Raw genomic sequence first — 20,886 nt, 5'->3', positions numbered from 1 at the left:
AGCCACATGGAGAGGCCAAAAAGAAAAATAAATAGACAACTAACCCAAAAGCGCTGGCTGTTAGCTACAAACATGTTGGCACTTGGTATTACCTGAATTGCCCCAGGTCTGTGTGGGAATGTAAGCAGGAAAAGAGGAATTAGGTGGGCTGGGCTACCTGTGGACTTTTACCTGGTCTTCCTGGCTTGCCTGAGCTTATTTCCTTGTCCTCTCTCTATCCTTATTGGAAACCCACCTGGAGGCTTCTCACCTGCCCGCCTGTTGGGGAGAGACTTCCCCTACTCCTGAAGGCAAGCCAGCATGTTTTGGGAAACTCAAGTTCCCTGGAGCTACAATGAGGATGTAGCCCTCCTGACAAACACTCCTGACAAACAGGTTCCATTGGGTCCCCTGCTCAAAGCAACCACAAAGATGAAAAGTATGACTTATGCCCCAAACGTCAGAGTGTTAGTCGCTCAGTCATGTCCAACTCTTTCCAGGCTCCTTTGTCCATGGAATTCTCTAGACAAGAATCCTGGAGTGGGTAGCCATTCCCTTCTCTAGGGGATCTTCCTGACCCAGGAATCAAACCTGGGTTTCCTGCATTGCAGGCAGATTCTTTTGCTTCTGAGCCACCAGGGAAGCCCTTGTTATGCCCCCATCTCATTCCAAAAAAACACTGAGTTCTGAAAAACATACCTTGTCATGTGTACCACATTATTTTTGCACAAACACATTTTATGTATCAAACTAATGTTTTTGCAAAGGCACTGAAGGTCTTTTTTTTTTTTTTGGAAGGTTTTAAATATGATGATAGGTTCTTCCACAACAAGCAAAAGTTTTCTGTTTTTTGATCTTCCAAAGGTGCCAGCATAGTTTCAGTTCTGTTTTCTGCCTTCCTCTCCTAGCATTGCTTCATAACTATTTGCCATGTTACTACACAGTCTTTGTAACTGTACTTTTTCCTGGAATGTAATGTTGCACCAACTAGATTTTGCCATCCTGGTAAAAACAGTAAAGTCTCCTGGGAAAATCTTCGTTCCCCCACCCAACTCCACGTGGTTGCAGTGGGACAGCCAACACCAGCAGCCTCCTCCTGGCCATTGGAGTTAGATTCAGTCAATTACAGGATTCCATTCCTCTGACCACAGAGACTGGCCCAGGAATGAGCTACTCACCCATGCTGGGACAGCCTCCTGCCCTGGGTCTCTGGGAAAGGACAGCTTTCTCTTTCTTTCAAGGTCACAAAGCAAAAATAAAATAAGTCAGGAGCCATCTGTGTCTTGGCCTCCCTTCTCCCGGTCAATAGTGGAAGAAAATTAACTTCCCACAGGAGAGAAGCAGACAGAGGCAAGAGATGGAGTGGGCCTGCCAACATCACTTAAGCCCCTTGCACTGCCCAGTTTCCGGAACCACTGAATTCTCTTTTGTGCTTAAGCTAGTTTGAGCTGGGTTTCTGTCACTTACTGCTGAAAGAATCTTAAATGCTTCAATTTATTCTTGAGTGCAGGGCATTTGGACAGCTTCCAGTTTTTGCCATTACAATGAATGCTGCAGTAAACATCTTTGTGAAAAAACAAAAATACTTTCAATTTAAAAATGATTAAGGAATGTTCCCAGGTGGCCTAGTGGTTTGCATTCCAGCTTTCACTGCCGTGGCCAGGGTTCAATCCCCAATCGGGGAACTGAGGTTGTGCAAGCTGTGCAGCGAGGCCAAAAAATAAATGGAAATTTTAAAAAATAAAAATGAAACTTCAATGTGATTGGTCTTGATTTTGCCCAAAGATTCTTTTCTGGAAGGCTAGAGGAATCCTTAGATCTTTCTCTTTCACCCCTTTATTAACCCTCCACATCAGACGGCCTTGAACCTCCTTCAGTCCTCCTTACGTCACTCACCTGGCTGTTAGGAAAGGGTTCATGGAGGAGAGGCACTTAGACTATTCCTTAAAAATCAGGTAGAGTTTGGCCAGGTTAAGAGGCAAGGCTTATGCATGCTAAATCGCTTCAGTTGTGTCCGACTATTTGCAACCCTATGGACTGTAGCCAGCTAAGCTCCTCTGTCCATGGGGATTCTCCAGGCAAGAATACTGGAGTGGGTTGCCATGCCCTCCTGCAGGGGATCTTGCAAGGCATGGGTGACCATTTGGGGAGATGGCAGAAGTACAGGCACAGTGAAGAGGGAAGTAGGCCTACCTGGAGAACTATGAAAGGGAATCTTAGCTGATATGGAAAGAGGGGTGTGGGGCAGGAGAAACACATAGAGGCCACTCTGCAGGCAACCAGACAGGGCTGAACAGGCACTGAGGCTTCTGATCAGGTAGGGGAGTAGACAGCAAGAGTTTTAACCAGTTCCCCACCCATTCCCCCTCTTCTGTCACCAGCACCAAGTTTCCTTTTAGGGACCCACCCTTCCATCATTCTAGGTTCACACAGTACATTCTGGGGAAGTGTATGAACCCTAAGCGGCCAGTCAGCATGTTTCCTCTCCCCTAGCTCCCGAGACTTGTTCAGGCATGAGCACATGACACAAGCAGGGCCAAAGCATACTTTATGTAAAAAAATCCCTTCTGGGACTTTCCTGGTGGTCCAATGGTTAAGGGTTCCTACTTTCAACGCAGGGGACCCATGTTCAATCCCTGGTTGGAGACATTCTGCATACCATGCAGTGTGGCTTTAAAAAAAAATCCCTTCCAGTGGGAGAGGAGCTCATGATGAAAGAAGTGTTGAGTTCCACTAGCCTCTGGTAGGGCCAGGACCTTGAACTCCAGTGGAATCCTTCATGGAGTACAAACACCTGGGCCTTCATTTCTGTCTAGAAGGCCAGTAGGGGTAGGTAACCTGCCTGTGGTGAGTGATTGGCCTGCTCTGGGAATCCCTACAGGTTCTTTTCTAGGCGAGAATGGAGGATTCTGTTTACCTGCCACCAGGTGGAGTCTGAGCACTTCAGGTGTGGGGCCTGGCAGCCGGTATGAATCCGTTGCTATCTAGGCCACTGCAGGCAGAGGTGCAGAAGAGTCACAACCCAGTGTCCTCCAGGCTTCTGTACTGTCCACCTTCCTCTCTGTGGTTTCACCCCTTCTCTCAGACCTGGGGCCATCCCCTCCACTCCTCTCACATTTGTCTCAGGACATTCACACTCAGGAAAAAAAAAAAAAGTCTACAATAATCAACACAGTGTGGTACTGGTGAAAAAATACACACACAGATCAGTGGAAATGGGCTAACACAAATATTGACTGAATTTTTTTTCAATTTTTTCAAGACTGAGGTGTTTTGAACTGATTCATTTGAAAAGACCCTGATGCTAGGAAAGATTGAAGGCAGGAGGAGAAGGGATCAACAGAGGATGAGTTGGTTGGATGGCATCACCGACTCAATGGACATGAGTCTGAGCCAACTCCAGAAGTTGGTGATGGACAGGGAAGCCAGGCGTGCTGCAGTCCATGGGGTCGAAAAGAGTCAGACACGACTGTGCGACTGAACTGAACTGAAAAGTTGAGGTATAGTTGATTTACCTTATTAGTTTTGGGTGTACAACATAGTGATTCAAAAATTTTCATAGGTTATATTCCATTTGTAGTTATAAAATATTGGCTTTTTCCCTGAGTTAAATTATTTATATATATATATATATATATTTTTTATTTTTGGCTGTGCCGAGTTTTTGTTGCTACTTGGGCTTTTCTCTAGTTGCAGGGAGCAGGGGCTACTCTCCAGCTGCCACGTGGGGACTTCTCCTTGCAGTGGCTTCTTGTGTTGTGGAACTCGGGTGTGCGGGCTTCCGTGGATGCGGCGGCATGTGGGCTCGGTCGTTCTGGCTCCCAGGCTCTAGAGCACAGGTGCAGTAGTGGGCTGCGTGGGCTAAGTTGCTCTGCAGCATGTGGGATCTTCCTGGATCTGGAACTGAACTCAGGTCTCCTGCATTGGCAGGAGAATTCTTTACCACTGAGGCACCAGAGAAGCCCTCAACTGATTTTTGACAACAGAAGCAATGGCAATTCAATGGAGATAGGCTACTGTTTTCAACAAAAGTTGTTGAAACAACTGATATCCATATGTAAAAATGACACAGACCTTACATCATTCACACTCAAAAAAGATCATAGACCTGAGTGTAAATCATAGACCTAAACTACAGAATTTCTAAAAGAAAATGTAGGAGATAATCTAGGCAACCTTAGGTTTGGCAATACGTTTTTAGTTACAACACAAAAAACATGATCCATGAAAGAAAAAAAATTGATGTTAGACTTTATTGTAATTAAAACCTTCTGCTCTATAAAAGATAATATTAAGAGAATGAAAAGACAAGTCATAGACTGGGAGTAAATAGTCGAAAAACATATCTGATAAATGACTATTATCCAAAATACACAAATAACTCAAACTCAACAACCAGAAAGCTAAACAATCCAATTAAAAACAGGGAAAAGATCTGAATAGATACCTCACTAAAGAATATAATACATACAAGGGCTTAAATTGCCAACTATAAGATGAATAAGTTTTGGGGATCTAATGTACAAAATATCAACTATAATTAAGAATACTGTATATAACAGGTTATCAACAAGAACAACTGTATAGCACAGGGAACTCTACTCAATACTCTGTAATAACCTACATGGGAAAAAAAAGTTTGGCAATTTCTTAACAAAGCTAAACATAGTCTTACCAATCATTTCAGCAATTGTACTCCTAGGTATTAACTGATTTGAAAACAAATGTCCATATATAAAAAAAATGCACACAAACATTTATAGCAACTTTATTCATCATCACCAAAAACTGGAAGCAACCCAGACGTCCTTCAACACATGAAAGGATAAATAAACTGTGGTACACTCATAAAATGGAATATTATTCAATAATCAAATGTTATCAGGGCTTAAAAAGATATTGATGAAACTTAAATGCATACTGTTAAGTCAAAGAAGCCAGTCTGAAGAGGCTACATTCCTTTATAATTCCAACTATATAGTATTCTGGAAAAGGCAGAAATACAGAGACAATAGATAGGCCAGTAGTTGCCAGGGATGGTTGAACAGGTGAAATACAGAGGATTTTCTTTGGCAGGGGGTCTGGGGGGGCGGTGATGAGAATATTCTGTATAATACTATTGATATAATGCATTTGTCAAAACCCTTAAAACTTACAGAACAAGTTAATACATGCACTCCCAGCTGAGGGAGTCTAGAAGTAATGACACTGTAATGGCATCAAGCACAGCCAGTGCTCAGATTTTAGTTTCTAATACTATTCTTCAATAAAACAAACTAGGGCTCCTTGGAGAAACAGCTGACACTAGGACTAGGGCAGAAAATACACAAAATTAGCCTGGAGCATCTTACATTGCCAAAAAGTAAAGAAACAAAATTTTTTAAAGTTTTTTTTTAAAGTCTTTTTTGAATTTGTTACAGTATTGTTTCTGTCTTATGCTTTTGACTGCCAGGCATCTGGGATCTTAGTTCTCCAACCAGGAATCAATGCAGCATCCTCTGCATTGGAAGGTGAAGTCTTAACCACTGCACGGTTAGGGGCTTCCCTGACCATCCAGTGGTTAGACTCGGCGCTTCCACTATTGTGGCCAGGGTTTGATCCCTGGTGGAGGAAAGATCTCAGAAGTCGAATAGTGTGACCAGCTCACAAAATAAATAAATAGTTTGATTAAAAGAAGATTTGAAAAAAAAAATTTTTTTAATAAAATAAAAGAAGATTTGATGAGGATATGTCAAGAAAACATAGAAATCAAGAATTCCCTGGCAATCCAGTGGTTAGGACTCTGTCACTCTCACTGCTGAGGGTTCAGGCCAATCCCTGGTCAGGGAACTAATATCCCACAGTCGAGCAGTGTGGCCAAAAAAATAAAGAAAACATAGAAATCTAGTAAAAGAGTTCTTAAAGGCCAAAGTTAGAACATTATAAACAACAAAATAAAGTATATTAGATTATAACTCAAAGTATAAAATAAATATCCATGATTCCATACTGATAGAAATAAATGGTTGAATAAATAAATAAATGGGGCAAACAAATCTCCCATGTGGAATTCCAAATAACTTATATAGATTTTTCTCCCTCAAGGAAGTGGAGTCTAACTCTCCATTCCTTAAATGTGGGCTGTACGTAGTGATTTCCTTCCAAAGAATGCACGGTGGAAAGGAGGAAAAAATTCTAATAAATTTTCTACAGAGAAACCTGACAGACACTACTTCAGCCTGGTGATCAAGGTCAATATCAACAGTAATGTCATTTTGACAGACAGTATGTATGCAGTAGCACCTTTGACATAATGTGATGAATGACAGTTGCCTGTGTGGTCTGCCTCCCCAAAACCCACAGCCTCACTCCAGTCATGAGAAAAGAAAAAAAAAAAAAAAAACAATAGAAGAACATTCTAAAAAATACCTAACAAGTACTTCTCAAAACTGCCCAGGTCATCAAAAACCAGGCGAGTCAGAGAAACCATGACAGCCAAGAGGAGCCTGAGGAGATACCACAAATGAATGCAATTCCTGGATGGAATCCTGAAAGAGAAAAAAAACTTCATAAAAAAATGAAGGAAATCTGAAAAAGTATGGATGTCAATAATGCATTAATATTTGTTCATTAATTGTAACAATATCAATATACCATATTGAAACCGTTTACCTCAGATTGTGACTCAGACCCAGCCAAAACCAAGTCTGGGACTTGAACCCACAATCTTTTAATTAGAATCACTCACCTGATGTCTGGACTCACGGAGGTTCAGGTTCTTTGTGTCTCAGTACAGAGGAAATTCAGGAAGAGACAAAGTGATAGGCAAGTAGATTTATTGTAAGAGATGCTTCTGGGCAGCTGGGAAACTCTGCCCCAGGGATTGAATGGGCTACAATTTTATAATGAAAAAGGGGGAGGGGAAAATACCGCCTTCTTCAGGAAGACATAGATGCAGACATACATCACTAGCTCCTCCTTCATATTAGGCAGGAAAGTGTCTGACCCTCTGAGGTCAAACTAGGATTATTGCATTAGGAGAAGGGTAGTGACATTTTTCTCCCATCTACTGGCCTTGTGGTTTTGTTTATGGTTTTATAGTTAAGTAAGCCTACTTCTTTGAACAATGTTCCAATAACTTTCTTGAGGGATCATTAACTTACAGTGGTCTCCCAAAGTTTTCTAGGTTTCCTTCTCTATCTATAGTCCCCTACTGGGACTTCTACAACTAACTGTATGACTATCCTATTCTATCCCCATCAATATTAATGTAAGATATTAATAATGAAGGAAATGGTTTTTCCAGTAGTCATGTATGGATGTGAGAGTTGGACTATAACGAAAGCTGAGCGCCAAAGAGCTGATGCTTTTGGAACTGTGGTGTTGGAGAAGACTCTTGAGAGACCCTTGGACAGCAAGGAGATCCAACCAGCCCATCCTAAAGGAACTCAGTCCTGAATATTCATGGCAAGGACTGATGCTGAAGTTGAAACTCTAATACTTTGGCTACCTGATGTGAAGAACTGACTCATTTGAAAAGAGCCTGATCCTGGGAAAGATTGAAGGCAGGAGGAGAAGGGGACAACAGAAGATGAGATGGTTGGATGGCACCACTGACTCGATGGACATGAGTTTGAGTAAATTCAGGGAGTTGGTGATGAACAGGGAGGCCTGACATGCTGCAGTCCATGGGGTCGCAAAGAACCGGATATGACTGAGCAACTGAACTGAACTGAATGAAGGAAATTGGATTTGGGAACTCTCATAGCATCTTTATAATTTTTCTATAAATGTAAAACTGTTCTAAAAATTAAGATTGTTTTAAAAATAATAACTTTAAAAGTTGTCTTTCTGTCTGGAGAAGGAAATGGCAACCCACTCCAGTATTCTTCCAGTATTCTTGCCTGGAGAATCCCATGAGCCTGGCAGGCTACAGTCCACGGGGTCGCAAAGAGTAGGACACTTTCACTTTCAGAAGATTAGTGAAGCCTCATGGGGCTTTATCTGTGTATTTAATGTTGGCACAAAGACAACAGGACTAGAGTCCAGGCTTTTCCTATCACCCTGTTTCTTAGGCTAAATTCCCCAGCCTCACACCCAAGGGTGGTAGTAGCATCAAGTCTAATAGTTCTTGGTTTTCAGCGGAAAACCCAATGACCTACTACCGGAGGGATATAAGCCAGCTCAAGTGTCTCAGGTCCAACCACATCAGTCATCCTGGGGCTTCCCTGGTGTTCCAGAGGTTAAAACTCCTGCTCCATATGCCGAGGGTCCAGGCTCCATCCCTACTCAGGGATAAGACCCAGCACAGCAGTTATTAAAAAATCTTCACCTATGGCCCAACAGTGTCAGGGAAAAAATAATCTCACAGTGCGTTTAAGTACTGACAACCAACCCCACAGCAATTGAGACTTTGGGGGAACTCACTAGGACTCTTACCAGAGGCAACACACCAGACGGTGTAGTAGTACTTTCACTACAAAATAATTTATTAAAACACAGCTTCAGCCTCCTAAAAAAAAAAAAATTGTCTATCTATAGGATGTCTGGATATTAAAAATGAAAGGCTTCAGCCAGTAGTTCTAAAACTTTAGCACATATCTAAATATCTTAGCGGGTTTTGTTAAGCCTCTCATCAGGCCCCATCTTCAGTGCCAGAGATCTAGTGTGGGACTAGGGAATCTACATTGCTATGAAGTCCCCGGGGGCTTCCCTGGTGGCTCAGGGGTAAAGAATCTGCCTGAAGGAAACATAGGACACACAGGTTCTTTTCCTGGGCCAGAAAGATCCCCTAGAGGAGGAAATGGCAACCCACTCCAGTATTCTTGCCTGGAGAATCCCATGGACAGAGGAACCTGGTGGGCTACGTATAGTCCATGAGGTCTCAAAGAGTTGGACATGACATCACACACACACATGAAGTCCCCAGGTGCTGCTGCTGTTGTTCCAAGGACTGGTACTTTGAGAACCATTGGTACAAACTCAAAAATTAAAACAAGATGAGCTCTCATCCTACAAGAGGATAGGGTAGGGGTCCCAGAGAGAGAGAACCCCACATGGCTTTCTTGACAAGAGAAGCCATTTTGTGATCCAAGTCTGGCTACAATGTTTACCCTAGAACAGATCTCAGTAATTAAAATCTTAGAGGAACAAAAGAATGCAAGAACAAAGTAAAAGCCTTTAGAAGCAACTGTTCAGTGATTTTAAAAAAAAGAGTCCTGGGCCCTCCTCTTTTGAACTGTCGTGTTGGAAAAGACTTTTGAGAGCCCCTTGGACCACAAGGAGATCCAACCAGTCAATCCTAAAGGAAATCAGTCCTGAATATTCATTGGAAGGACTGATGCTGAAGCTGAAGCTCCAATACTTTGGCCACCTGATGCAAAGAACTGACTCACTGAAAATGACCCTGATGCTGGGAAAGATAGAAGGCAGGAGGAAAAGGGGACAACAGAGGATGAGATGGCTGGATGGCATCACTGACTCGATGGACATGAGTTTGAGCAAGCTCTGGGAGTTGGTGATGGACAGAGAAGCCTGGTGAGCTGCAGTCCATGGGGTCGCAAAGAGTCTGACACGACTGAGCTGAGTGACTGAACTGAGCTGAGGTCCTCCTCAAGGGATATACATAACAATCCTATCTTTGAGTTTTTCTAGGGGAACAAAGGCCCCCCACACAGGTGGGGAATGGTAACTTCTAGCTAAAACCTGCAGATGGGTGGGAACCTAAGGAATGATGATGTTAACCTTGTTTTGTCAGTTGTGATTTCAATCAACTAAAGCTTAGACTTTTGCCCCTATTCTGTGCTGGATTCTCTTCTGCTCAAGCCCTGTCATGAATAAGCAAACCCCAGCCAAACCTCTTCATGAATATGCACATACCGTTAGCTTCCAACTTCCCTAATTTTGCTGTTCGGAAAACACTACCTTGGGAAACATCGCCAGTATTCTCCTTACTTACACATCTTCCTTCTCTCACTCTTTGGCTTGGTTGTGTCTTTTGACTCGACACTCACTGAGATGAATCCAGTTTTTCAGGTGATAATCCCAGCCAGCATGTGGAGGCATTTGTGGAGCATTCCTTGGACATTTTCAGGGGAACTTTTCAGAGCCTCTCGAGAAGCCCCGTTATCTGCTCCACACCTCCTACCTAATTCAAAATCTCAGTGATTTAGCAGTAAGCCGGAGAGAAAAGATTCAGACTCAGCCCCCCAGCCCTAGGAGTGTCCAGTAAGCTGGAGAGAAAAGATTCAGACTCAGCTCCCCAGCCCTAGGAGTGTCCAAGAATTCCCATTGTAGTGGAGTAGTCAGAGTAAACAATTGCTAATCAAATCAGAAACAAAGGTTTCTCATTTACTTGAGGAACAAAGCAGGATGGAAGTGGCTAAAAAGCTTTAAGCAGGAGAGATGCTCAAGTTAAAGAGTGATTTGGAGGTTACCAGGATAAGGGGTGCCATGGGAACAGGATATGCAAAGGCACAAGGAGACTAATTGAGCACCTAGAGAAAATCAAACATTTTCACTCAGGCTTACACAATACATAATTATCATTCCCGTTTTACAGAGAAAGCTCTGAGATGTTAAGAAACTTGCCTAAGGCCATCCAGCTGGTAAGCAGGAAGACCCAAACTGGACCTCAAAAATTCTCTGGGTCAGTTTTGCCCCCTAACTCCTTCTCCCACCCCAGAAGACATCCCTTGCTCTCCTGCCATCTTTCTCCAAGCCTTCCCCTTCTTTTCTCGGAAGTCCTTGCATAATTAACCATTACCAGGCTCATGAACAAGGACAGGAGTCCAGAGTCTCAGGACCTCTTCCACCTCTTGCTGGCCTCGTATAACCTAGGCCCAGGGATCAAAATCCCACCCTACCCAGCCTGCCTGCCCTTTTCTGGGTTGCTGTGAGGATCAAAAGAGCCTAAGGATGTGACTATGTCCCCTGCGATCCTTCAAGACCCCTTCCTCTGCACCCGCAGGCACCACATCCCTGCCCTGGAACCTATTATGCAAATATTTTACTCAATCTAAGGATATCTGTTCAGTCCAGGGGCGAGCTCTCCTGACGTCGATACGAGGAATGGATCTACAGTTTGGCAACCTCACCCGGCGACGACCCGGGATAGAAGAAGGGGAGCCCTCGGTTCTCAAAAGGAGCAGCCCCAAACAGGCCGATGAACTGCTGTCTCCGCACTCGGCCTCTGCGCCCGTCCAGGGACCCAGGGTCCAACCTCTCCTCCTCCCTACCAGTGATTTAAAAAACTCTGTTCCCGGGGGACCCCTCCCAGCACTCCGAGTCGATAGCCCAGGTACCGGGGCCGGGGTGTGGGGAGTTAACTCCAACCGCTTCTAGGCAGATTCCGGGGGCCGGGTCGCCTGGAGCACCTCCCATTGGCCGTCGAGCCGGCTCGGCGTTGATTGGCTGCGGCTCTCGACTACGCCTCTCCAAGGCTCCTCATTGGGCGCTGCTCTCCAGTGATCGGACTGTGGTGGCCAGGCCTCCGTAGGCTACCTGGGGTGAAGCTGCTGCGGGCTCCTGCAGATGCCAGGGGGCTCTCATCCTCTGCTGAGTCTTGACTTCCTTCCTGATTCAGACCTCGCTGCAGTCCCGGGGACGCCACCGGATCTTCTCCTGGTCCTCTCCCTCCTTCACCTGCTGATTTTCTTTCCGCTTCCTCCCCCGGACCCGTCTCCCAACTCCGCTTTTCCCTCACCTACTCTCGACCCCCGTGTCTGGCCATCCTAAGCATCCCACCTGCTGTGCTCTTGACTTCTGCCCCTTCTTGACCTCAAATCCCTTAATTAACAAGTCTCTGTCATAGCCTTCTCACCAGACCCTCCTAAACTCGTATTGCTCTCTTTACTGTCTCCTGGCTCCCAAATTCCAGCTAACACTTGACCTCTTGACATCTGACCCTGACACTCTATAGATTCCAGACCTCTAAATTTCTACCTCCTGCAGCCCGGACCCCTGGAACTGAGGCTCTCCCCAGGATATTCTGACCCCATTTCTAAAGTTAATTTTAACCTTCTTACCCCGGGACCAGTTCTTGCTACTGCTGTCCCACCATGGACTTCTTGATGAGCGGCCTGGCAGCCTGCGGTGCCTGTTTGTTCACCAATCCCCTGGAGGTGGTGAAGACCAGGATGCAGCTGCAGGGAGAACTGCGGGCCCCGGGCACCTACCAGCGGCACTACCGAAACGTCTTCCATGCCTTCATTACCATCGGCAAGGTGGATGGCCTGGCGGCCCTGCAGAAGGGCCTGGCCCCTGCCCTCTTATACCAGTTTCTGATGAACGGCATCCGGCTGGGCACCTACGGGCTAGTGGAAGCTGGGGGCTACCTGCACACGACTGAAGGCACACTCAGCCCTGTTCGTAGCGCAGCAGCTGGGGCCTTGGCTGGGGTCATGGGAGCCTACTTGGGGAGCCCCATTTACATGGTGAGAAGAAGGGTCTTGCCTGGGGCCTTCCAGGAAGATCTTTGGTGCAGGGTGGGTGCCTGGGCCTTCACTGAGGTTGGAAGTGGATTTGTGTAGGGGAAGATGAGCAGTTTGATTAATATACTTCAGCGAGTCTTGGGATCGGGGGAGGTCCTGGGCATCACAGAATTACCATCCTGTAGTCTGCCTCTGAGTTATCTGGTATAGGTGAAGGGTCAGGAGCCTGAGGCCCAGAAAAGGAAATGACTAGCTCAAGATCACACAGCTGCTTATTGCTAGGACCAGTCCAGTCCTTGCTTGGCTTCACTGGTGGCTCAGTGGTAAAGAATTCATCTCCAATGCAGGAGATGTAGGTTTGATCCTTGTGTTGGGAAGATCCCCTGGAGAGGGAAATGGCAACCCACTCCAGTATTCTTGCCTGGGAAATCCCATGGACAGAGGAGCCTGGTAGGCTATAGTCCATGGGGTAGCGAAAGAATCAGACACTACTGAGTGACTAAACAAGAACAAGGCCCTGCTTAGTGCTCTTTCTGGAAAGACACTGTGAGGCAGTGAGGTCTGTAGAAGGAAAGGTAATCTGGTCTCCCTCCCAGGTTATGAGATTCAGGGACAGTGACCTCTCTAAAGCCAGCTGGAGGCAAGAGAGCAAGTTTTGCAGAGGACCCCTCACAACCTGCCCTAGAGTCTGATGTTGGAGCCTGGTCATGGTAGTGGCTGAAGATCCTGTCTGCCAGTCTGAGAATAGGAGATGGCATGAAGAGTCTGGACACCAGGTCTCACCTAATGTGAACAGTCTTAGGAAAGGTTGCCATTCTCTATCCCCCACCCCTACCCCAAGGGAAGGAGGATGTAGAGGGGGTGGGGTGCCTTGCAGTGCTAGGAGATCCATCCCCCGGGATTGGAGCCAAGGGACACAGTCTCATGACCAATTTGTTAAGTAGGAACAACAATAATTATCAGATTAGAAGGATATTCATTGCTGAACACCCTAAAGAAAGTGTGAAGGGGTCAGGCATTTGGGTTTCTGAGGTGGGAGGCTGACCTCTGAGCCATAGGCTGTAATACTCTCTCTTCCCCAGGTGAAGACACACCTACAAGCACAGGCAGCCACAGAAATCGCTGTAGGGCACCAGTATAATCATCAGGTGAGGGTTTTCCAACCCCCAGCTTGAGTCCCTGCCCATTCTCTCCCTTCTTCCCCCAGCTTTCTGCCTGTACCCAGCAGCTCCAACCCAGCCACATATCTGCCCAGCCCATCAGTTCAGCCCTACTCCACCCCTGGAATCCACCCAAACCCTCTTTCCCCTATGTTCCCAGTTCCTCTAGTCTTCTGCACCTGTTTCTCCTGCCCCATCCTTTTGACCTGCTAATGTCCTCACTTGCATATATACCCTGCCCAGTTCTGGGGTGGCGAGGGAGAAAAGGATAGGTTGGTCAATAACTGAGGGCCACATTCCTGCTCGAAGCCTACAGGGACCTGGTTGTCTAGACACTGGGGTGCCTGTGATGGACCCATCCTTATCACTGTTAGGAGGTAGCAGCCCCTGATGCTTGGGTGACTGAACCCCGCCCCCATGGTCTTTCCCCCGGCCCCCACCAGGGCATGTTTCAGGCACTAACCAAGATTGGCCAGAAACATGGTCTGGTGGGGTTGTGGCGTGGGGCCCTGGGCAGCCTGCCCCGAGTTATCGTCGGTTCCTCCACCCAGCTGTGCACCTTCTCCTCCACCAAGGACCTCATGACCCAGTGGGAGGTACTGCCTGGGAAAGGGGTGGGGCCACCCTGGGAATGTGGGCAAGTGGGGGGCAAGCTGAAGCGGGCTCAGTTTGAATTGGGACAGTGCCGACATTCAATGTGAGGGGGTAGCAGGTAGTCTTGGGGGGGTCACTGTCTCTCTAAACTACCCAGGTGTGCCTGAGTCCCCAGTGCCTTGCGCTCTTCCTCCTTTGTGTTATCACTGGTGGAGTGGAAGCTCCCTGAGTTACCAGCTCTCTCCTGTATCCCCAGTGCAGGGCCTGGCCTTTCTGTGGGGTTGAACGATTGGCTGACAGAGCTCTCCCTTCCTCCCCCATTAGATATTTCCACCCCAGAGCTGGAAGGTGGCTCTGGCGGCCGCCATGGTGAGTGGCATCGCGGTGGTCCTGGCCATGACACCCTTTGACGTGGTCAGCACAAGGCTGTACAACCAGCCCACAGATGCTCAGGGCAAGGTAAGGGAGTGTCCTGGGGTGCGGGCAGGCAGGGAAAGCTGGGGGATGGGGGAAAGCAGATTGTGGGTACAGGTAGGAACCCTAAAATGCAGCCTGCTGATGTGAGGCTCCTGGTGGGCTCTGACAAACTCCTTCCCTCTGCTCTTCCTCTCCCACCTCTCAGGGCCTCATGTACCGGGGGTTACTGGACGCTCTGCTGCAGACGGCTCGGAAAGAGGGCATTTTTGGCATGTACAAGGGAATAGGTGCCTCCTACTTCCGCCTTGGCCCCCACACCATCCTTTCCCTCTTCTTCTGGGACCAGCTGCGCACAGTCTACTACACGTACACCAAATAACGACAGCCACTCTTCCCCACTCCAGCAAATCAGCACTCCTTGGACTCTTCTGACTCCATTTTTATTACTGGGAGACTTCTGACCAGATGGCCTTTCATCCATCAGAGGAGGACCGCCAACACCACTCCCCATCTGATTTCTCAGGATTGAATCACTACAAGGGATAGTTTCTTTCCCTTTCTTGGGTGTTGCTTTAAACCTTCCCTGCCTATCCTCCTGCACATTTCACACCGCTCTCTCAGGGCTGAACCTGTCACTCCCAAGTGTGTTTCCTCCCTTTCTCCACTGCCGGCCTTGGGTCCCTTCTGATCCCATGTATAATTTTAACTCCACCCGTCCAGGACCAAAGGGAATCGGGGGGACCCAGGTGTTCTGTTAGATTTCAAAGGCACAGAGATTATATTGGTTATAAAGCAAGTTTATTTCTGCAGAGAGGAGGTGTCTTGTGTTTATGCACTGGAAAGGAATTAGGGGAGTATATCCAACCCTTTGTTCCCCTTGCAGAACAGAAGCCCCAGGTCTTCAGAAGCATTATGCAGCATTTCAGCTCCTTACTGGGGACCAAAGATGTTGGGATCATGAAGGGTCAGACTGGTCACAAGCTGTTCAAAGTCACCCAGGCTCCAGGGCAGAATTGACAGATTTTCCGGGCCAAGAGATGACCTATTCTCAGGGCTTGGGGTGGGGAACAGATAGAGAACATCATCTAGGCATTGAAGCTCCCATTTTCCCAGAAGACCTGGTTATTTGTGACCCCAACCTCGTGGCCGACTCCCACTTCCTTGGAGACCCCCACCAGCCAGTCTCCCTATTCTGCCCCTCCAAGCCTAATTCCCCTGGGGACCCAATCATTATCCACGTGCCCTTTCTGTCCTTACGGGGGTTGATTGAAGGTGAGCAGGAGATCAGTCTGGTACTGGGGCAGCCGCAGCAAGGCCTGATGCAGTGCCACATACTTGGCTACCTAAAGAGATCAGAGTCTGGCTGCTTACCTGATTCCCCAGCGCCACCCCCTTCACCCCTCCAGGACGTCTCACACTTCTCTGACCCTCACCTGCTGATTTTCTTTAGCTACCTGCTGTTGGCCAGAGAGGAGCCAGGCTTCTTGACAGCAGCCCCTCAGGGCCAGGTTCTCCAAAACGAGGGGCTGCACAGTCTCCACTTGCACAGCCCTAGCCTCTTGCACCCCGCCAACATCTTCAAAGTGGTACCTGGAGGTGAGGGAGCAGGGTCAGGGAGGGGCATTTGTTACTGCCCCCTTTCAAGCATCTCTTAAATCCTAAGCTTCTTTCGCTTCCAGTGATAACACGTTGCCCTTGGAGTTCTCATAGCCCTGATTAACCGTCCAGCCACAGGCCCCGCCCACTCCTTTCGCTCAGGTCCTCCCATTGGCCAGCCGCGGGCCCGCCTCCCTCACCGGGCAGCCTCCTCGCCCTGCACGTGGGCCTGCAGCTCCAGAAGTTCGATTATCAGGCTCTGGTCTGTCACGCGATGGCAGAAAACTTCTTGATTGTCCGGGACCGGTCGGAGGTCGCTGGAGAGAGGCGAGGTAGACCCTGGTTGACCCCGGTTTCTTCCCGCAACCCACCTGGTCAAATTCCTTTGGTACCTGGGCCGTCTCACCTTACGTCAATGGCCCCCGGAGGGAGAGTGGCGGAGAAGGCGCCCCCGAACAGTGGATAGTCTCGCGTGGGCTCCATGGGCCTGAGACTAGAGTATAGGCATTAAAGATTTAAAAGAAACCCACATGGGGTCACGTGCCATCACTTCCCAGCGTTTCTCTGCAGCCGTGGCCACCTCCAGGTCGCCCTTGGTTTCCGACTCTTTAAGATTTGGCCCCGCCCCGCGGTCGCGCTGGCCAATTGACGCCCGCGCCTTGGGGGCGTTGCCCTAGCGGAGCCGCTCTCGGAAGCCAAGCTCTCAGAAGGGCACTGGGCGGGACCGCAGGGTCCACTAGGAGGTAAGACCTCGGTTTAGGTCTTGTGACGCCCACTTGATCACTAGCCCGCGCCCGGCCTCCTCATTTTATTTTATTTTCAATTCTGAGCTCAGATCAAGTGTAGAAACCTTCACAGTTATAAAGGTCCATAGCAATAAAACCTTTTCATCGTTGCTCAGAACTGATCAGCCTTTCAAACACACACACATACATACACACTCACCCATCAATAAAGTTCTCAGTAATCTACTGTCACCTTTACTCACACACAAACACACACTTTATTTTAAGTTCTTTAGCTTCTCAGAACTACAGAGATCATGTATCAGGTAGACTAAAAGGTCTTCTGATGCTCAGATTTGGCTATTTTCATCACTGATCCACTTCAGTAAGAGCAGATCTCAGAGAACCGGCCTCCTCATTTTAAAGGGGTCGCACTTTCTAAGAATGTCGCTTGAGAATCTCCTTAGGGGCCGTTACTCATCCAAAGGACCGACGTCTTTGTGGGGTCTCCTGAAGTGTGTGGAGGAGGGATAGTTTCAGGGTCTCCCCATATTACTCTCAGGTCCTCTTGACAGGGAACGGACTGCCAACCAGATCGCTAATTCCCGGATGCAGGGAATTAGGGAAACAATGGGGCCAGGTGTGGGGAGGACCGGGTTAGGATTCAGGCCTCACGCCTTCCTGAAAGCAAGACCCAACCTGGGGATTATATATCTAATCCTCTCAAATCTTTCCTTGGGAGCTGAGGTGAGGCAGGGGATGGAGGGGTGGGGAGGAAGCGGTCCCTACCCCTCACACACAGATACACCTGGACGGCAGTGTGGAATAAACTCTGTTGTTTTTCTTTTATAGATTTTTAGAGTGGTCTTCAAATTTCAGCTCAGGTGTATCCTCCCAGCTAATTGATTAATTCATCTTTGAGCCCCAGCACCTGGCAGAGTGTTTAGAGCATAACAGACATGTATTGTTGAGTGATTGAATAAACCCAAGAGGGTGAATTTTGAGACCCACGGGACCACCCATACCCTCAGGGGCTCTAGATGTCATCTACTTGCCACCCAAAAACTGAGCTAGAGTATTCTCATCCTGAGGCCAACCCACCCACTGTGTTCCAAGTGCCATCATACTTCTGGACCCTAATAATTTTGTTACACCGAGGCCAAGGGGCACATATTCTTTGATCCCTCATCTTACCAGGCCTTAAGCAAAGGGCTGGATATACAGAGGCTATTTAGGACCCAACACTTACCCCACCAGGAATTTAAAAAGAACAGTGGAGCACACTTTGAGCCTTTTTTTTTTTTTTAACTTTTATTTTTTTGGCAGTGCTGGGTCTCAGTTGTGGCATGTAGGATCTTTAGTTATGGCATGTGGAATCTGTTGACAATTCCCAGATCCAGGATCGAACCTGGGATCCCTGCATTGGGAACTTGGAATCTTATCCACTGGACCACCAAGGAAGTTCCCTTGAGTCTTTTTTTTTTTTTTTTTTTAAGATTTGTTTGGTTTTTGCTGTACTGGGTCTTCGTTGCTGCCTACAGGCTTTCTTGTTGCTGAACATAGGCTCTAGGCTATGCGAGCTTCAGTAGTTGCAGCTCCTGGGCTCTAGAATGCAGGCTTAATAGTTGTGGCACACCAGTGTAGTTGCTCTGAGGCATGTGGGATCTTCTGGGACTAGGAACCGAACCCAGGTCCCCTGCATTGGCAAGTGTATTCTTAACTACTGGACCAGCAGGGAAGTGCCACCTTGAGTCTTAAAAGTTGCCTCAGAATTCACCAGGTCATGCTAGGGGTATTCTAGCCAAGGTGAACATGAGGAGCAAAGACCTGGAAATGAGAGGGCTTGTTTTGGGGAATGTGAGCATATCAGTTTGGCAAGGGTGCCGTGGCAAGGAGCTTTGAGGCTGGAGTGTTGGTCATGTGCAAGTTGGTTATAGAACCTGCTAAGGAGCATGGACTCCTCACTTATGACAGCCAGCATCAGACCTCTCTTAGGATTAAAGGTAGTATGGATGTAGTTGAATCTGAATCTGTTTCAGGCAAAGAGAGTGGACTGTTTGATCCATGAGGAATTAGAAAGAGGGAGGGGTGTTGTTATAGAAGCCTGAGGAAGAGGAGGAGTCTGGACAAGGTGAACCAAGGAAACCAAGTCACAGGGTCAACCCTGCTGCCTCCCTCAGCATCTCTCTGTCCCTCCCTCCCCATTTCTACTGGCTTGCCCTCTGCCCTGTCCTCCCTGCCAGAGGCAATACTGGCTCTGGTTGCTTTGCGAGCAGTCAAGCAGATAGCGAGTCTTGGAAAGGGGCCTGCAGGGACACAGAAGTTAACAGGACCTCGTCACCGGGCACAGGGGGTGAGGGCCTATTCGTGGTTCAGGGCCTATTCGTGGTTCAGGAAGAGGTGAGACTAGACTACGGAGACTGAGGAAAACACCCCCAACTTCCTCGCTTTGGGTCTCTGGCACGTCAGGTGTCATGCTCTATGACATACTGGGGAGGCCTGGCCCTCCACAGTTCTGGAGCTCTGGGGGCATGGGTTAGGTGGGCTCTTCCAGATGGTGGGAAGCAGTCCTCCAGGAAGTGACCAAGGTGCAGGGCTGGACGTCCTCTGGGAGTGGGTTGGAAGGAAGCCCCAACTTGGCAAGTTCCTGCTCTTGACTCTCCCTTACCCTTCACCTTTTTTCATCTGTCACTAATGGGCTCCCCAACAGCTGACTCTTTCTACATGTTCAAGTTCAAACTTCCCAAGAGGCTGGATCTAATTAGGTCAGTTTTTTGCCATCCAATTTGAAAGTACCTCTTTGGCCAGCTGTCCTGCCTGGCCATTTCCCAGGCCAATACCCAGACACAGATAAGATCTCTTTGTCCATCTGGCTGTGACTAGGATGACCTGTATCATGGGAGAGATCTCATTAGGCCACTTTTCTCAAGAGAGTGTGAACATATGTCCAGCTCCTGGCTCACCTGTTGAAGTAGGCCTGCAACTGGTTGATTCTCTATCCCTGGGACATTCCTTCTTCCAGTGCTCTGCATGCATTTGATGCAGTTTTTTATTTTGGGCTCAGGTGTCCCCAAGCCCCCACCCCATCACCTTTGGGGGCACCAAGAGGTGGAAGTGATGGACTCAGATCAGAGAGATGGCTCAACACCCAAAGTCAAGCATCCCTTTAGAGTAAGGGCAATGTATATTTCTACCAAGCAGGGGTTTTTAACGTTTTTGCTTCCATGTACCTCTTTGACAGTTTGGTGAAGCCCATGGAGCCCTGCTCATAATAATGTTTTTATTATAATTTTTAAAAAATATTTAGCTGCAACACTCAGGATCTTTGATCTTTGTTTCAGCACATGGGCTCTTTAGTTGCAGCAAGCAGGATCTAGTTCCCTGACCAGGGATCAAACCCCAGCCCCCCGTGTTGGGAGTGCGGAGTCTTAGCCATTGGACCATCAAGGAAGTTCCAAATCATAATTTAGCCTTTTCGTCTGCTTTGTTTTGCCAAGCCATTTCCTTGTCACCTTCCCCAGATGTCGTATTTGGGAGTCGAGAGGGCTGTCTGTACTACTTAGGGAAAGGATCTAGGAGAGAGAGGAGTTCGCCTTGCTGTGAAAACAGGGTCAGCAGAGATAGTACTCAGTGGTAAGGAGAACAGAATGATTCCCTAGTCCCTTCTGTTGGCCTGGATACCTTCCCAGGGGCATCCCAGGATGCTCCAGTGACATGGGAAGTGGGAAGCCAGTTGGTTAGGCTGTGAGGTTAGTGATGCCATTCCTTCTCAGCCTCCTTTTTGTGCCAGTCCCTTCAATGTTCCCAGGCTCTCCTCACTCCTCCCAAATAACCTTCCCCATACATAGACCAGTGCCTCTCAAACCTTCATCTCCATCTCCATCCCAGATCTCTTTTTGTTGTTGTTTTGGCTGTGCCACCCATGTGGCATGCAGAATCTTAGTTCCCTGACCAGGGGTCAAACCCATGCCCCCTGCAGTGGAAACATGTGTCCCCCTGACACCT

General features: G+C 47.7%; 2 protein-coding genes, 1 long non-coding RNA gene and 2 other non-coding genes across 7 annotated transcripts; 1 reads left to right on the top strand and 4 right to left on the bottom strand.

Annotated features, from left to right (window-relative positions):
- Window positions 1-4,731: 4,731 nt before the first annotated feature.
- Window positions 4,732-6,778, bottom strand: LOC139039072 (uncharacterized). The gene is made up of 2 exons (XR_011492226.1): window positions 6,707-6,778; window positions 4,732-6,506 (listed from the first exon to the last, which is right to left on the bottom strand). It is a non-coding gene; the product is annotated as an uncharacterized lncRNA (long non-coding RNA).
- A 4,501-nt stretch (window positions 6,779-11,279) lies between these two features.
- On the top strand, window positions 11,280-15,091 carry SLC25A35 (solute carrier family 25 member 35). 2 transcript variants are annotated; one of them, XM_020869102.2, is made up of 5 exons: window positions 11,280-12,392; window positions 13,472-13,537; window positions 13,993-14,145; window positions 14,468-14,602; window positions 14,766-15,091. In XM_020869102.2, the coding sequence occupies exons 1-5, from the start codon at window positions 12,018-12,020 to the stop codon at window positions 14,937-14,939; spliced, it is 903 nt and encodes a 300-aa protein (XP_020724761.1). In that variant the 5' UTR covers window positions 11,280-12,017; the 3' UTR covers window positions 14,940-15,091. The 2 variants fall into 2 exon arrangements, with proteins under 2 accessions (XP_020724761.1, XP_020724762.1); XM_020869103.2 differs by lacking the exon at window positions 13,993-14,145.
- A 245-nt stretch (window positions 15,092-15,336) lies between these two features.
- Window positions 15,337-16,780, bottom strand: RANGRF (RAN guanine nucleotide release factor). Of its 2 annotated transcripts, none has more exons than XM_020869106.2 (5): window positions 16,563-16,780; window positions 16,357-16,473; window positions 16,015-16,150; window positions 15,818-15,903; window positions 15,337-15,614 (listed from the first exon to the last, which is right to left on the bottom strand). In XM_020869106.2, exons 1-5 carry the CDS (start codon window positions 16,637-16,639, stop codon window positions 15,491-15,493), a joined length of 540 nt encoding a protein of 179 aa, XP_020724765.1. In that variant the 5' UTR covers window positions 16,640-16,780; the 3' UTR covers window positions 15,337-15,490. The 2 variants fall into 2 exon arrangements, with proteins under 2 accessions (XP_020724765.1, XP_020724763.1); XM_020869104.2 differs by having other exon boundaries at window positions 15,994-16,150; window positions 16,563-16,779.
- Window positions 16,781-16,982: 202 nt separating this feature from the next.
- Window positions 16,983-17,055, bottom strand: LOC139039301 (small nucleolar RNA U2-30). The gene has a single exon (XR_011492620.1). It is a non-coding gene; the product is annotated as a small nucleolar RNA U2-30 (small nucleolar RNA).
- Window positions 17,056-17,179: 124 nt separating this feature from the next.
- LOC139039303 (small nucleolar RNA U2-19) lies at window positions 17,180-17,259 on the bottom strand. Its single transcript, XR_011492621.1, has one exon. It is a non-coding gene; the product is annotated as a small nucleolar RNA U2-19 (small nucleolar RNA).
- Between the last annotated feature and the right edge of the window lie 3,627 nt (window positions 17,260-20,886).

Source organism: Odocoileus virginianus, chromosome 17 (assembly GCF_023699985.2).
Source record: "Odocoileus virginianus isolate 20LAN1187 ecotype Illinois chromosome 17, Ovbor_1.2, whole genome shotgun sequence".
In the NCBI taxonomy this organism is placed as follows: Eukaryota; Metazoa; Chordata; class Mammalia; order Artiodactyla; family Cervidae; genus Odocoileus; species Odocoileus virginianus.
The sequence above is the reverse complement of the archived record's forward strand: the minus strand, read 5'-3'. Positions and strand labels throughout refer to the sequence as shown.